The 16,091-nt window shown below is 41.6% G+C and overlaps 1 protein-coding gene across 2 annotated transcripts; it reads left to right on the top strand.

The window, feature by feature from the left end:
• Window positions 1-6,712: 6,712 nt before the first annotated feature.
• On the top strand, window positions 6,713-14,937 carry calub (calumenin b). Of its 2 annotated transcripts, none has more exons than XM_079501841.1 (7): window positions 6,713-6,841; window positions 8,430-8,685; window positions 9,335-9,528; window positions 10,021-10,187; window positions 11,199-11,259; window positions 11,554-11,753; window positions 12,923-14,937. In XM_079501841.1, the coding sequence occupies exons 2-7, from the start codon at window positions 8,465-8,467 to the stop codon at window positions 13,025-13,027; spliced, it is 948 nt and encodes a 315-aa protein (XP_079357967.1). In that variant the 5' UTR covers window positions 6,713-6,841; window positions 8,430-8,464; the 3' UTR covers window positions 13,028-14,937. The 2 variants fall into 2 exon arrangements, with proteins under 2 accessions (XP_079357967.1, XP_079357968.1); XM_079501842.1 differs by lacking the exon at window positions 6,713-6,841 and adding an exon at window positions 6,970-6,988.
• The last annotated feature ends 1,154 nt before the right edge of the window (window positions 14,938-16,091 follow it).

Here is a 16,091-nt window from a genome sequence, read left to right as displayed (position 1 = left end):
GGCTAAATGAAAGCTGGCTTATATTTGTAACTCTGAGAATGGAGCCTTACTGGTCCATTTGGTTCCATAGTAATCTCAGCAAGGCAGATGGCTTCTTGGTTAGAGTGGGTGACAATATTATCACACGAAAATATGAAATTACTTACCTAGGTTCCATCCTGGAGGCAAATCTTTCCGGTGATAAAATGGCCACCAACGTAATCAAAAAAGTCAACCAAAGAACAAGATACAGGATCTCCTCACTGGTACCACAGCACCTCTAAGGCCCTTAAAACAAGGCTCCAGACTTCCCAAAACAAACTGGTCAGGCTACTACTTGGCCTCACTCCCCGAACCCACCTCACCCCTGCCCACTTTGACAGGCTGGAATGGCTTAGGGTTGACGACAGAGTACAGCATCTTGCTATGGGTCTGGTCCACAAGATTCGCTACACACCACCAAGATACCCATGTACCTGTCTAAATACTTCCTTAATGTCAAGTCCACACCCACAACACCAGAGGGAGTTCAACAAACCATGTGCAACCCAGATTCGGCACAAACAAGGGACTAAATTAATTCCGCTCCTATGCCACCAAAATGTGGAACGCCCTACCAACAGTCATTAAGACATGCAAATCCCTTGACTCCTTCAAAACTGCTCTCAAAGGGCACCTACGGACGGCTGCAATTCGAAACTGACCCCCGTAAAATCTGAATCCCCCACCCACCCCTTTTCCCCCTCATTGTATTTTTTCATTGTTTCTTTTCCCTTTTTACCTCCTCTATGATGATTTACTGTCTTGACTATATAGTTGTGTATATTCATATACGTCTCTTAATGTTTTGATTAATTGAAAATGGTGGGCCCTATTGTAAACAAGTGTAATGCTTTATGGTGTCGTCCACTCACAGTTAACAGTTTCTTGTATTGAGTTGTACTTGAAATGTACTGTAATTCTGCAAACTGTTAATAAATCAATCAAATATTCATACAGTACACTCTCAGACTTAAAGTAGCACTGGCAAATTAATGCTGCATATATTTTATGTTTCTGTAGACAAAATAATGCCCCCTGAATTAACTTACTATTGGGAGAAGATTTCTTACATGTAATTAACACTTAATTAATTAACTCATACATTAATTCACCATTAGTTTATTAGTCTCACGTAGCCAGACAACTATTCCACAATCTCCGAATGCTATATAGAGTCTGGACCTATAGCCCCCATGAGCTGAGTAAAGGAAGCTGCCATTTCCGTTCACGAAAATATATTTTAAAATATCTTTAGAGCTTATTTATTTATTTATTTTTCTGCTAAGCAACAAGCTATATATGCTTAGATGTTTTCTATTTATATTAGGATAAATGTGTGCGACTGTAAAGACGAAACGGAAGTGGCGAGGACTGTATGATACGACTGTATGATGAAGCATTTGGAAATTACGGAGGCAACAGTCTGGTAACGCGAGACTATTAGTTTATCAATAATTCACTTAATTTCATTAGTTCTTGTTAATGATGAATCAATTAACCAATGTTAATATATCATTAGTTAAAGGGATACTTGACTATATTACTCATCCCATGGAGACAATAATTTGATAAACTGTTGGTTCCCATAGTGGAACCACTGCATAAATTATATACATTTTAGAACAGTGGATTTGGAACATTGGTGTTAGAACAAAAACGGAACAAAAATAGCAGATATACAAGCTAACAGCGCGTCACAGCAAAAACATTTTTAGGCGGGGGTTGGCGGCCAAATACTAAATAAAGTTTGAGATCCCCTGATTTAGAAGGCATTTTGGAGAATCTGCCTCATGCAGGTCTTAATGCGTTAAACGTACAGCGGTGGTCTGTAGACGTTGTTGTGGGTGGTGGTGGTGTACATATGTGCTGCTGGGGGTCTTGGAGGGTCACAGCAGCAACACAGCGTGGACACACACAGCATGGAACCACCCAGTATGGCCAGAGCAGAGGCTGCCCATCCTAGAAACAGAGCTGTTCCGAAGTCTACCCTACAAAATATACACACACACACACACACAAAATAATACTTCATTAGTCTGTATTAGTATTATTAGGCATACATAGACAACTGGCGACCCAGGGGCAGGGGCCACATGCGGCCCCCACCATCAGTTAATGCGGCCCGCAGGTTAATATCAGAATACTGATATATTATTGTTTTGAGCTGTTCCAAACAATTCCAAACATGCAAACATGACACGCTTTAATTACTTTGGTCTATATAATTATGTAGCGTAATGACTATTACAATGTTATTGTCTTTTTTATGTCCAATTTGTATTTTGTTCATAGTTCAAGTTAACATAAGTAACTACCTTACATGCATTTGATATTAAATAAAAAATGTTGTCCAATTCAAAAACAGCACAAAATAATTCAGGATTTCAATTCAAATATAGCAAAAATAACTGATCTACTAGCTATCCAACTATTATCCAAATACTTACTTCACTTGTGGATATAAGGGATCCTTGAACTCCTGGACAACTCTAGAGGCATACAAGGAAACCGCTATCAAGGTGCACACACCTGTTGTAAAGAAAACAGCTTTCAGTAAATATTAAAGAACAATGTAAAGGACCATTTTCATTAACCTTGTTCTCATGAGAATATGATAGCATTTCTGTCTACTGACTCTGTGCTGTCACTGACACTTCAGAAAGAAACCCATACCAGTGACATCATCAATGGGGAATCAGAGCAAATAGAGACTGCAGGCTTTCTATTCCTTGAAAGTTAATACAAATCTAAATTAAAATGCGAAATCTTGTTAAATAAAACCTAATGATGATATCCAAGTCCACAGAAGAAGTAGAAAGAAATATGTTGAAAATGGGTGAAATTACCCGTTAATGGTTAGAAAATAAGGTGCAAAACTAGTTTGTGTGTGGACTCTACTTTAGCTTCAGTCAGATAATCAGGCTAATAAGGTTATATAATTTGTTTCCATAATTATTTTATGGTTCGGTTTCAGATACAGTTCTGAATTTGGGACCACAATGGAAACAAGCCCTGTCAGCCTTATAAGCATAATCACAGTACTACCTGTACGGTTCATAGTCTTTTTTAATAAAGTATTCAATCAATCAATCAATCAATCAATCAATCAATCAATCAATCAATCAATCAAAGTCTTTACCCGAGAGGATGAACAGACCACCTCCAGTGACAGATATCTTGACCTTGTGTTCCAACATCCTGCCAATCTTCATGAGTCCAAGAACGATGGAAGTCACACCCCCCAGCAGGAAAGCCACAAACATCAGAGCTCGGCAGACATGGATGTGAGCTGTCCAAAACACAATATTAAACAGGAAGCGAGTTATTGACAAAATTCCAAATGGCTGCACCTAAAGCAGTGCTTTTCAACCCTTTTCATATCAAGGTCCACCATTTATTCGGCACATCAGCCACGGACCACCATCACTATCTCTCAGACCCAAAACTAAACAACCCCATGCTGTATTGATGTTGGTACCATAGGAGAGATAAGGCAGACGATCAAAATAAGGATTATTAATTGTGTAGACTTCTTGTAATTAAGTAGCCTAATGCAGGTGTTTAACAATAATTTAACTCTTGAGAGCGTAAAATGAAACCAAATGGACCTGTCAGGGTCCACTCGTGGTCCCCGGACCACTGGTTTAAAACCACTTGCCTAAACTGCTGGTAGTCTCAAATTATGGTTTGGGGAATGTATAGGAACAGAGGCAACATGATTTATTGTTATGATCATGTTGCCTCTGTCTGTTTATATAGTTTCTGTATGTAATTGTTGAGGTTTGTAGTAATCATTTAAGATCACTTTAGGTCACATCACACAATCAAATTATTATTTATCCTTATACAAAAATGACCATACACTTTTTATTGCAATGTTTCTGGACCTTAATGACCAAATTAATAGCAGGCACACAGTTGCTCCTGATCAGTGCATTGTAGGACTGGATATTCAGTCTCACACTCGTGAGACTGAATATGTGAAAAACATATTTTTTAAATTTCAGGCATGGTCTTTAACAGATCATAATCTAGAAATACCATAGTTAGACCACCTTTCATCAACGCATGTACAGTACAATTAATTCTGAAACAAGTAAAAAAAACTATTCCCCTCACACAATGTTGTAGATCTTCTGTATCTGTATGTAAACATCTATTGCCCATATCTCTCCCATTAAGTCACGTAGCCTACCTGGTAAGCCCAAAAAGGTTCCAAAGCTCCAAAGGCCGCTCTTGCTTTCTTTGAAGGTGAATGTTGTTTTCCAGTTGTCGTGAAACAGAGTCACCCCCATTAAGGCCCACGCGGTTACGCCAAACAGAAACCACGTTACATCCAGCACTGCTCTCATGGTTACAGTACAGATGTTTTTAGTTCTCCAAACTGTCGGTCAGTCTGTCTGTCTGTCTGTCTGTCTCTTTAACTGCTTTCACTATACTAAACTAAAGCGTCTTAACTTCCATCCGACACCCTCGCTCTGATTAATTTGGTCTGTACAAAGATGCAGGGGGTTTTGAAATACAGTACCTCATTGTCAAGCAGTATAGCAACAATATATTAAAATATAGTCTCTCCTGACACCTGTCTCTCCTGACACCTGTCATTGATGCAGTCTGACTCAGGAGGAGTACACAATCCTCTGATTGTTAGTCTCTGAGCAGCAGCAAAAGATTTTGCTACATTCAACCTAACAAGTTTCAAAACGGATCATCCTTCCCAGATCGCTGTCAGCAACCTTTTCCAGACATAATAAATCATAGGCTTTTGGTGAATTGTGGTGCAGATTCATGGCACATGAGCACATGGTCCCAGAGAAATGTTTTTGGTGCTTTCCTGTTGTACCTATAGCTCCTTTAGCTCTGTCTCTCTCTCCATACGGTAGCTCTGTGATTATCATATTTTCAGCCAATGGTGATATCAGCCAAATGTAACACATTACCCTGCATCCGCTTGTCAAGGTTCAATTTTCAGCAGAAGACAACAATATCTTCCACCGTGGATAACTTGTGGTTTAACATTTTTTGGAGATAAAAAACCTACAATGTCTCTATACCGTACACACACACACACACACACGCACACACGCACACACACGCACACACACACACACACACACACACACACACACACACACACACACACACACACACACACACACACACACACACACACATTTAGTTCTTTATTTAACGCACGCACGCACGCACGTATGCACACACGCACTCTCTCTCTCTCTCTGTGTGTTACATCACCTTGTTCAAGTCAGTCAAGTCAGACCACTTTTCAACCTATCTTCATATAATTGGTCCTCACTAATGTTCATGATAAAATAGCACAATTGTTTTCTACTCTGCCTGTGTCTCATAGGAGGTCTGTGGGCAGTTCAGAAACCTGTCCACCAGCGACATCATCGTTAGGCTGATTTTTTTAAAACAACATTTAAAAAAATATTATTTTAGATTTTTATTATCATGAGAATGATGGCTTCCATTTTCGCATTGCAACTTTTCAGGAATAGAAAGCGTGCAGTTTCTGTTAGCTTCAATTCCCCATCGATGATGTCACTGGTGGACAGGTTTCTGAACTGCCCACAACCACAACCCTCCTATGAGACACAGACTGACTGACTAGAATTGTTTTTCTTTTTTTTGTTGCAATTTTATCATGAACATTAGTGAGGACCAATTATATGAGATATAAGAGATAGTATAGCCTATTGGTACTGTACTGATGGTGCTGGCTGGTTGAATATTTTTAGCAAGACTTTTGCTGCTTTAAAATGCAGACACAAGGTTCAAGACTCAAGAGAATATTATCAGAGGCAGAGCCAACTGAGCGTGGTTGACAACTGCTGTGCATTGCAATGAGGCGGCAGCCTTCTTTTCTTCTAATTTAGTTGCCTAACTTGCCTTCAAGTTAGGCAACTGAATAAGCCATTCCAAACAAAGCAAACAGACATTAACTAGCTTCACTGACTATATTGCCGTCTGTGCACTTAACAGGCAGAGAGTAAAATCACTCTCTTTCAACCAGTGGTCCGGGGACCACCAGTGGTCCTTAAGGGGGCTCCAGGTGCTCCCCAGCTAAATGATGGAGAGCGTTGGTAACCAAAATGGACTCTTACAGTTACTTACAGTTAATCTTTTGTTAAACATATGCATTACAAGAAGTCTCCACAAAGAGTTATTTTGATCAACATTCGTCTGTTATCTGGACTCATGGTAGGCTACTACTACCACATCAATACAGCATGTTATCTGGACCAATGGTAGGCTACTACTACCACATCAATACACTACTACAGCATGTTATCTGGACTAATGGTAGGCTACTACTACCACATCAATACAGCATGGAATTGTGGACAAAATGTAATCCAAGGATGAAAACATATTCTAGGGTTGTGTTTTAGAGGTTAAATGTCATCAAATGGTGGTCCGTGGCTCAAATGCCGAATAAATAACGGGCCTTGATATGAAAAACCACTGGTCTTTAGTGGTCTAGACTATGACTATGATGATGATGATGATGATGATGATTATCGCACCCTCTCCCCCTCCTTCTACGCGTTCATTGCGTCCGTTGAGGACGTGGCGGTTCTCCACCAATGCAATCACATTGGCTGCCCTGAAGTGGACCAATGAACGGCTCCCGTCGCATCCTGCCCTGAAGTGGACCAATGAACGGCTGCCGTCGCATCCGCTCCCACGGACTCCCATTGGCTGGTGGAGGTTTTAGCGCCGGAAACGTAAGAAGGGTGTGTATCCGGGGCGGGTCTAAAAAATTGAAACGAAGTTCACATACTCCTGAAGAAACCGGGTGAGTACTCTACTCTTGAACAAATGTTTGTTTATTATAATATCGCATATTACTTGGAACTCATGCTTTAGCACCGCCATGACTTTATTAACCGCAGGGCGAGCCCTCTATGAACAGTAGACGGGTTACATAACAAACCCAAATACGGTAACTTTACTTATTATTAGTAGCTAACGGTGTTACGAAAGCTACGTGAGCTAACCATAGAGTTGGAGCTAACCTCAGTTCTTCTGCTGATGATAATAATGTGTTGTTGGTCACTGAGCCATTGTTGTCGTGGTAAAGAGACACTCAATCATATGATTTTAAACTGATCTGTGTGGAGAAGATGCAAACACTGAGGAGATAGATTTAGAATGTAAAATAATTACAATTGTAAGTAACTTAGTTAGCTAACCAACAATTCCGTTGTAAAGCCAAAGGTACGTTGTTGGTAGTATTCTAGAATCTAAATCATATGAGTTATAGCATTGAAAATACCAAATAAGGAATGTGGTGTTGACTGCCCTACATCCGAATACTAGCAGAAATTCCAATTCATTCTGCACTGGCTGGAGTGTACACGTATGCAGTGGGATTTGTGAATGGACAGTGTGGCATGTCATGTTACTGACTGTTTTGTACTGTGTACTGGGGCTGAGACAAATATTGACGTGAGGGACTGGGTGTCAATCAATTGTAGACCACGGGTCAACGTTTTTCAGGCCAAGGACCCCCTAGCTGAGGGAGAGATGAAGCAGGGACCCCCCACTACATAAAACTGTGTTGCAGATTCAACTAGTTTTCATAGAAACCTTCATAGACTTGTTTGACAGCACTATCATCATCAGTTGATGTTGTATTCATGTTAATTAATGTGTATATTCAGACATTTAACCACTTAAACTGTCAATACTTAAACCTGACCATTCACTCTGTACTTAGTCTGTTCTTTTTTCCCCCCTCACCAACCAAAAATAGGTGATCTACAATCTCAACACCTCGCAGCGCTTGTAGATCTGCTGTTTTTGGCTATAGTTCTCAGAATAGGGATGCTAGGTTAATGGTGGTTAATGTAAAATAAAATATCCTATCACACATAATCGTGATCCCGTTTCAAATGTGATTCATTGTGCAGCCCTACAATGAAGTAATAGTAAGATTCCCTGTTCAATTCGATTGTAAATCTATGGGATTGAGTGACCGCTGTGATGTGTGCCTTGAATGAGAGCTGACTGTCCAGGACAACACGGTTCTTGGCTGTCGCAGTTGAAGTTACCAGGGCGTTGTCTATGACACTGGTCCCCAACAGTGGGCCGGGACCCATTTGTGGATTGCGGAATGTTGAAAAATCAAAGCTTGTAGATCTGCTATTTTAGAAAAATCGTGAAAATGTGGCGCAAATCTTTGAATATATGGTTTCACAGCGAACTCATATCTTTGCTTCTCGGGACACACACTGGAATAACATATTTTCAGATAGGGGTCGGTGGCTTATTACATATAATTGTTGGGGTCCTTGACATGAAATATAAAACATGTTTTTCAGTCCTAAATAGGTTAATGTAAACCTTTCACTAAACAATAATTTGCACTTTCCTTTTCTCAGTGTCTGCCCCAGACAGTCCTTAAGAAGAACCGAGGATGGAGCTTCGGCCGCTCATCATGTGCTTTGCGCTCTGCGTGGTCTACGCCACCAGCAAACCCACCGAAAAGAAGGAGCGGGTGCACCACGATGACCAGCTCAGCAACCGAGAGCATGACGACACAGACAACTTCGACTACGACCACGATGCCTTCCTGGGGCAGGAAGAGGCCAAGACCTTCGACCAGCTCACGCCAGAGGAGAGCAAGGAGAGACTCGGGTAATGATGGCGTGTTTTATAGGTGTGGCTTTCTCGCAGGCTAGCTGAGGCTAACTTGTGTGAAAAGTGTGTGTTTGCAGACACAACATTGTAGAATAAACACAAATATACATGTGCATAGTTGTCCATAATCCACGGACCCTCGCAGCTACAAGGACATGGCAATCATAATGAGAGCTTGAGATTAAACAATCTGTTACTTTGACAACTACCATGCTGCTATCAATTCTATTTTAACAATCCAATTTGGCTTGTAAAATGGTAGAGGTCAAATCTGGTATATCCATCAGCTACTGTGGCTGCCTGGTGGACGAAACATATTTGGTTTTGTGTGTAAATGGTGCATTTATATAGAGCTTTTATCCAAAGCGCTTTACATACAGTTGATTGTGCATTACATTCATACACTGATGGCGGAGGAAACCATGCAAGGCACCATCCTGCTCATCGGGAGCAATTAGAGGTCCAGATTCTTGCTCAAGGACACTTCGACACCAACTCTGGGGGAGCCAGGGATCGAACTGGGAACCTCACAGTTCCCATCTGGCTGTTCTACCGGCCACTCTACCCCTCATCCACTGCCGTGTGTGTATGTGTATGGCTGCGTGCATGAAGTTGCTTGCTAAGCTTTCTGTCCATGTCTCTGCAGCATGCTGGTGGAGCGGATAGATGAGGACAAGGATGGTTTTGTGACTGCGGAGGAGATGAAGAAGTGGATCAAACACGCACAGAAGAGATGGATCTACGATGACGTGGACCGACAGTGGAAGAGTCACGACCTCAACGGTGACGGCTTTGTCTCCTGGGAGGAGTACAAGAACGCCACATACGGATACATTCTTGGTACGGGACAGTGTCAATTCCGTTGACCAAAGCGATGACGAAAAATGCTCGACTACCTTTTTCCACGTGACGAAAACTAAGCTAAGACGATATATTGTCCATTTCATCGACAAATAAATACTACCTAGACTAAAATGTTAGGGAGGGACTAGTAGAGAAGAGATCCAGTAGAACTAAAAGAAAAGTCATTTCTCACAATGCAGACGTGTAGCTTGTAGATTGACTATTTTCAGCATGCAATCAAGTATAAAATCTGCCATTTTTGCAGACAAATTCAACTGTAGATTTAGTCGACTAAAACTACATTACGTTTTATTCTAAAGACTAGGCTAGGACTGAACTAAATAAAAATGTGTCGTGACTCGTAACACTCCCTCTGAATGGCTGCGATTCACTACATTACATGTGTATACAAGTATTTCAGGCATACAGTCACATGTATAGGAGGAGTATGGTGTCACACAATACAAAGATGTTGCTTTTGTCTCTCAGATGACCCTGATCCTGAGGACGGCTTCAGCTACAGACAGATGATGGCTCGTGACGAGAGGAGGTTCAACATGGCCGACCTGGACACGGACATGAAGGCCAACAAGGAGGAGTTCACTGCCTTTCTTCACCCTGAGGAGTACGACCACATGAAAGACATCGTTGTGTTGGTGAGGGACACGCACATACATACACACACTTTACTATTGCTGTGTTGGTGAGGGACGCGCACATACATACCCACACTTTACTATTGCTGTGTTGGTGAGGGACACGCACATACATACCCACACTTTACTATTGCTGTGTTGGTGAGGGACGTGCACATACATACCCACACTTTACTATTGCTGTGTTGGTGAGGGACACTCACATACATACCCACACTTTACTATTGCTGTGTTGGTGAGGGACACTCACTCACATACATACCCACACTTTACTATTGCTGTGTTGGTGAGGGACACGGACATACATACCCACACTTTACTATTGCTGTGTTGGTGAGGGACACGCACATACATACCCACACTTTACTATTGCTGTGTTGGTGAGGGACACGCACAGCCACATACCCACACTTTACTATTGCTGTGTTGGTGAGGGACACGCACAGCCACATACCCACACTTTTCGAAAGCAGTGGTTTTCAACCCTTTCCATATACCCGACATTGGTATCAGCAATTATGAGGATGATGGTTTTTACCACTTTCAATCTGGTGTCCCTATTTTGATCATAATGTCCTTTCCTACATTATTTTCCCCATCTTGCAGTCATGATGATAAATGGGTTTGTTTGACTGTTAGCTTATTCGAAATGTTTAAAATTGATGCTGTAAGTCTCCCTAACTAATAGACAAATCATATAACAATTGTTTTTTTTTGGTAATCACTACATCTTCGGAGGCATGTGACATTTTAGCATTTTTCGAGCTGTCCGCCATGCGCACATGGAATGTAAGCAGGAAGTCGCCTAGTGGTTTTACATTACATAGGGGTTGGACAGGAACACTAATGCCTAACAACCTGGCATAATACAGATAGTGACAAATGGTGATTTGTCAAGGAGGAATCCGTATTCTATTTCTGACCAATTAGGTACTTAGGAAAAGATGTCCTTACTGCTGTACCTGTTTGAATCAATTTAATGTCCTTGTGTTCCCCTCTCTCTTTCTGTAGGAAACCATGGAAGACATTGATAAGAATGGTGATGGTCTTATAGACTTGGATGAGTACATAGGTGAGTTTTAACTGAACAGACCATAATCAATCATACATTATTCATCAACATCACACTGGTGCTTCTTTTATTACTGGTGGCAGGCCAGCATAAGGTGTCACAGTGTCAAGTAGCGTAAGAATAAACAATGGAGCTTTTCACAGATGGGTCAACAGGGTTAAACACAGCTGAATGTAACATTAATTCTGTCATTCTGTATTGTAATTGAGTGGTTTTGGTGCGCACCGCATTAAGTGAAGGTGGGGGCCGCCAGTTGCCCATGTATGCACTATAATGTGCATCCGTGTCCTGTAGGTGACATGTACAACCAGGAGGGGGATCCTGCCGAGCCAGAGTGGGTGAAGACGGAGAGGGAGCAATTCACGGAGTTCCGAGACAAGAACAAAGATGGGAAGATGGACAAGGAGGAGACCAGAGACTGGATCCTGCCCAGCGACTATGACCACGCCGAGGCAGAAGCCAAGCACCTGGTCTACGAGTCGGACACAGACAAGGTGTGTATGGCCGTTTGACCACTTCACCATGTCATTTGGCCAAATTTTAAACGCATCGCTTCATGACGCATTGTGAGCTTGTATATAATGTTAGTTTTTCTTTTCTTTTTTTTTATACAGTGGGCCCTATTTTGTGTCGGGTCTTATGTCATATTATGCAAGTCAAACACATAATCATAATAATAATAATAATAATAATAAAACGTTATTTGTATAGCACCTTTCATGACATGAAATGCAGCTCAAAGTGCTTTACAGAGCAATGAAGAAAAAAAGAAAAAGGCGTAAATTAATTGTTTGGTTGGAACCGTTGGACACACAAGCCGAGAGCGTGCCTCCTCAGCAGTGTTGCCATGTCTGCTTATTATAAGCGACTTTGGGCTTCTTTTTCTATAAAGTTGCTTGCATATATTGGTAGTTGCAGCCAGGTTGCGTTGCGGCCCAATGTGAGCTTCTCAGCATTTTATTATTCTGGCCAAGTGTTAAATTCATCTGACATACATAATTTAATATATGTCATGTGGGTGTTAAGTGCATGTGGACCACCCAATCATTGCTACAGTCGGGGGGTGGGTGGGGGAAGCATGCTGCGCTCGCTTTTTTTCAACAACAGATACTGCACTCTGCGCTGTTCCTTCATCTGTACTCCATAGATTAAACAGCATTATTTATCTACTCGATCATGCAGGGCAGGGATGTTGCTTGCCAAAAAGAATATGAACCACAGGTCTGTCTGCTGTGCGTAACCATGGAGCTGCTATAGTACTATTGGGGACTTTCTTTCTTCATCTCGTTTAAATATAAGAACTTCTAAATTAAACAAACATGTTTGGCTCGGCATAATCTGAAAAAACGAACAACGAACTAGGGTTTTCACGCACACCGCATGTGGGGACCCCCTAATCTAAAGCACTCCACCCGGCTATGACCACTGTTCCTCCTCCTGAGGCCTTTAATGGCTTTACACATAACGCCAGCGCAGCCGGCTTTTAAAGTGAATGACACCTTCTAAAACTTGGACACAACATGCGACATGTATGTTTGACTACCACAACAATTGCAGCCAGGCTGTATTTCTTTCAACAGTTATCTTTTATTCAACTGATGTTGAGTGTTTGTGCATGATGATGATCATCAAGGCTGACAAATGTGGTATTCTCTGCGCTTAGGATGGGCGTCTGACCAAGGCCGAGATCGTGGACAAGTATGACCTGTTCGTAGGCAGCCAGGCGACCGACTTCGGCGAGGCCCTGGCTCGACACGACGAGTTCTAACACTGACACACCTAAGAGACTTTGTGCTCGTCTGCCTGCCGCAGCACACACACCGCCCCTCTCATGGTGCACAGAGTGTTTTCCAGTGAGACGAGGCCATCTACTCCAGCACCACGGACAATAATTTATTTGATTTTCTTGAATGGGTCCCATTGTACATACTAGCATTCTACACAGTGTGCTTATGTATGTGACCCACATGTCCTCGTGCTCAAGTAATGCATCAGTTTTGCCCAGCTTCTGCTCTGCTTCCACCACTACCCTTACCTCGCCTAGGTCTGGATACGGGCAAACGATGCATTATGTGTGGATCAACTTTTGAATATTTTTGTTGTTGTTTTTTGAAAGGATGACTGTAATATATCATAGCCATGTTTTGTTACAGTGGCCTCATTAGAACAATAATTCTGTTTAGGCGTTGCAGTAAACACAATAGCTTGTTTAGCATCAGTTTTCCCGTAAAGCACTGGACCATGAAGCATAAAGCAAGAGTTTTGACCTTTTAGAATTTATCTTTTACTCCTCTTGTGTGGTCAAACCGGTGGTGGGGGGGGGTCTATCAAAAATCCATCAGTTTTTTTTTTACCAAGCACTTGGTCGAAAGAGGAGTAGATTTTAAATTCCATTGCCAATGAAGACTGTTATGGACTAGTGCAATATTGTATCACTAGTGGTGGGACCATAGTGCATCTAACATGCTGATCCCCATTGTCACCATTATTATTGCGGGTTTTACTTCCTGCCTCTTTGTGCTAATTGAAGGAGTTAATTGAACCCCTCCAGGAGTTAATTTGGCTGTCTCTGACAGACTGATGGCTGCTTTGTCCTAGGTTGCTGCCTCCTTTATGTCCTTCCCAAAGCATCATTCAAAACCTCGATAGGGTTGTGTAAAGACCCGCCCCCCGCCTGCCTCTGATTGGCCTACCGACAATGCCGGTCTTTGCACAAAAAACAAACTCCCATACTAAATTATACGAAGATAATTCTTATTACAACTTAAGCATGACTCAGTGAAACTTACTGAGGCAGAGAAATATCTACAACTCGGGGTGCTCCAAACTTTTAGAGTCCCAGAGTTTTGACACGGCAGCAGCGCCCTGGACAGCGTGTGCACAGTACAGACATGCGGGGGCGGGTCTTTATGCAACTCTATCGGGGTTTTGAATGACTTCTTCCCAACACCTCATTTCAAATGATTTCGACATTAAGTCATTGTGTGTTTGTTAATGAATGTTACTGAGTGCGTGCATGCTTGTGTGCGTGCATCTATAAGTTTGTAGACCTACTTTGTGTTTCGTGAGCTTGAACAACTTTTCCTGTTTTTATGTCATGTTTTGAATTTTGATTGATCCTTTTCGTGTGCCAAGCAAAAAAACAACAAAATTATAATGATGTCCCCTTATGTGTTTTTGCAAAACAATCCTGTCCTTACACACGTGCACACACACTATCTTCACAAAATATGTGGAGGCGTTTCTATTACACGTATTATCCATTTGTAACCACTGTTAATTTTTATGCTATGTTGAATTGTATATGATATTGCTGTTGGCTTTTTTTACATGCTCACTGCAGCGACAAGCCTTCCACTAGTGATTTGACTGTAATTAAGCTGTTGACTTGCAGATTGTGAGCACTCTATCAAACAGGTCCAGTTTCTGTGATTGAGATGATATTCTCTCAATAAAAAAAATGAGACAAATGTAATCCGTTTGGGCTGAGCCGTATTAGTTTTGCTGCACTACTCTACAAACACACATCACACCCGATGAGAAAAGGCTGCTAACGTGACATTTTGTGAGAAGATCAATTCATGCACAATGCAAGATCAATTCTGAAGCCCAGTAGTGCTAATTTGTTTTCTGTTTGATTTGTTATTAAAGCATGTCATGTTTGATAGATTTGCTTTACCCTTCTTCCATTGTGAGTTCTGTTCAGAAAAGCTGCGGCTCTATTCTCATTTTCCTCCATTTGACGGAAAGTAACTGTAAAGATAGTCTCTTGTTCTCTGAATTATTTTACCACCTCACTGTGAAATTCAAACATAAATTCAGATCCCTCTGGGTAAATAATTGAGTGAATTTTACAGTGTAGGTGCTCATTCCACCCTTTAGTCATAGATGAACACTACAATCATTATTTGGCTTTCACCTTCTTGCTTTGTGTGTGTGTGTGTGTGTGTGTGTGTGTGTGTGTGTGTGTGTGTGTGTGTGTGTGTGTGTGTGTGTGTGTGTGTGTGTGTGTGTGTGTGTGGAGACCCAGTGATCCAAGAAAAAAACATTAATTTACAGTAGCTCACCCCACCCCCATGGCCTTTCCTTTAGCGACACCGTCGGGTAAAGTTTTCAGATTTCAAATGAGTGAATATCTTGACCCTTTAGCTTTACATATCCTTACATGCAGGTATGTATGGGTGCACATCACGCACCCAACCCAAGAAGAATACATCTAATCATTTGACTTTTCCTCTAGGTCAGTGGTTTTCAACCCCTTTCATATCAAGGCCCATTATTTATTCAGCATTTGAGCCACGGACAACCATTTGATGACATTTAGCCTTTCAGACCCATTTGAGCCACGGACCACCATTTGATGACATTTAGCCTCTCAGACCCATTTGAGCTACGGACCACCATTTGATTACATTTAGCCTCTCAGACCCATTTGAGCTACGGACCACCATTTGATTACATTTAGCCTCTCAGACCCATTTGAGCTACGGACCACCATTTGATTACATTTAGCCTCTCAGACCCATTTGAGCTACGGACCACCATTTGATTACATTTAGCCTCTCAGACCCATTTGAGCTACGGACCACCATTTGATGACATTTAGCCTCTCAGACCCATTTGAGACACGGACCACCATTTGATGACATTTAGCCTCGGACCCAAAACTAAAGAATAAGTCCACAATTCCATGCTGTATTGATGTTATGTTGCTACCATTAGGAGAGATAACGGGCAAACTTTGATCAAAATAACAATTATTCATTGTTCTCTAATTGTGTAGACTTCTTGTAAATTAAGTAATGCAGAGGTTTAACAATGATTTAAATCTT

Source organism: Electrona antarctica (genome assembly GCF_951216825.1).
Source record: "Electrona antarctica genome assembly, chromosome: 5".
NCBI lineage: Eukaryota > Metazoa > Chordata > Actinopteri > Myctophiformes > Myctophidae > Electrona > Electrona antarctica.
Note: the sequence above shows the minus strand (reverse complement) of the source record. Positions and strands in the feature narration are given on the sequence as shown.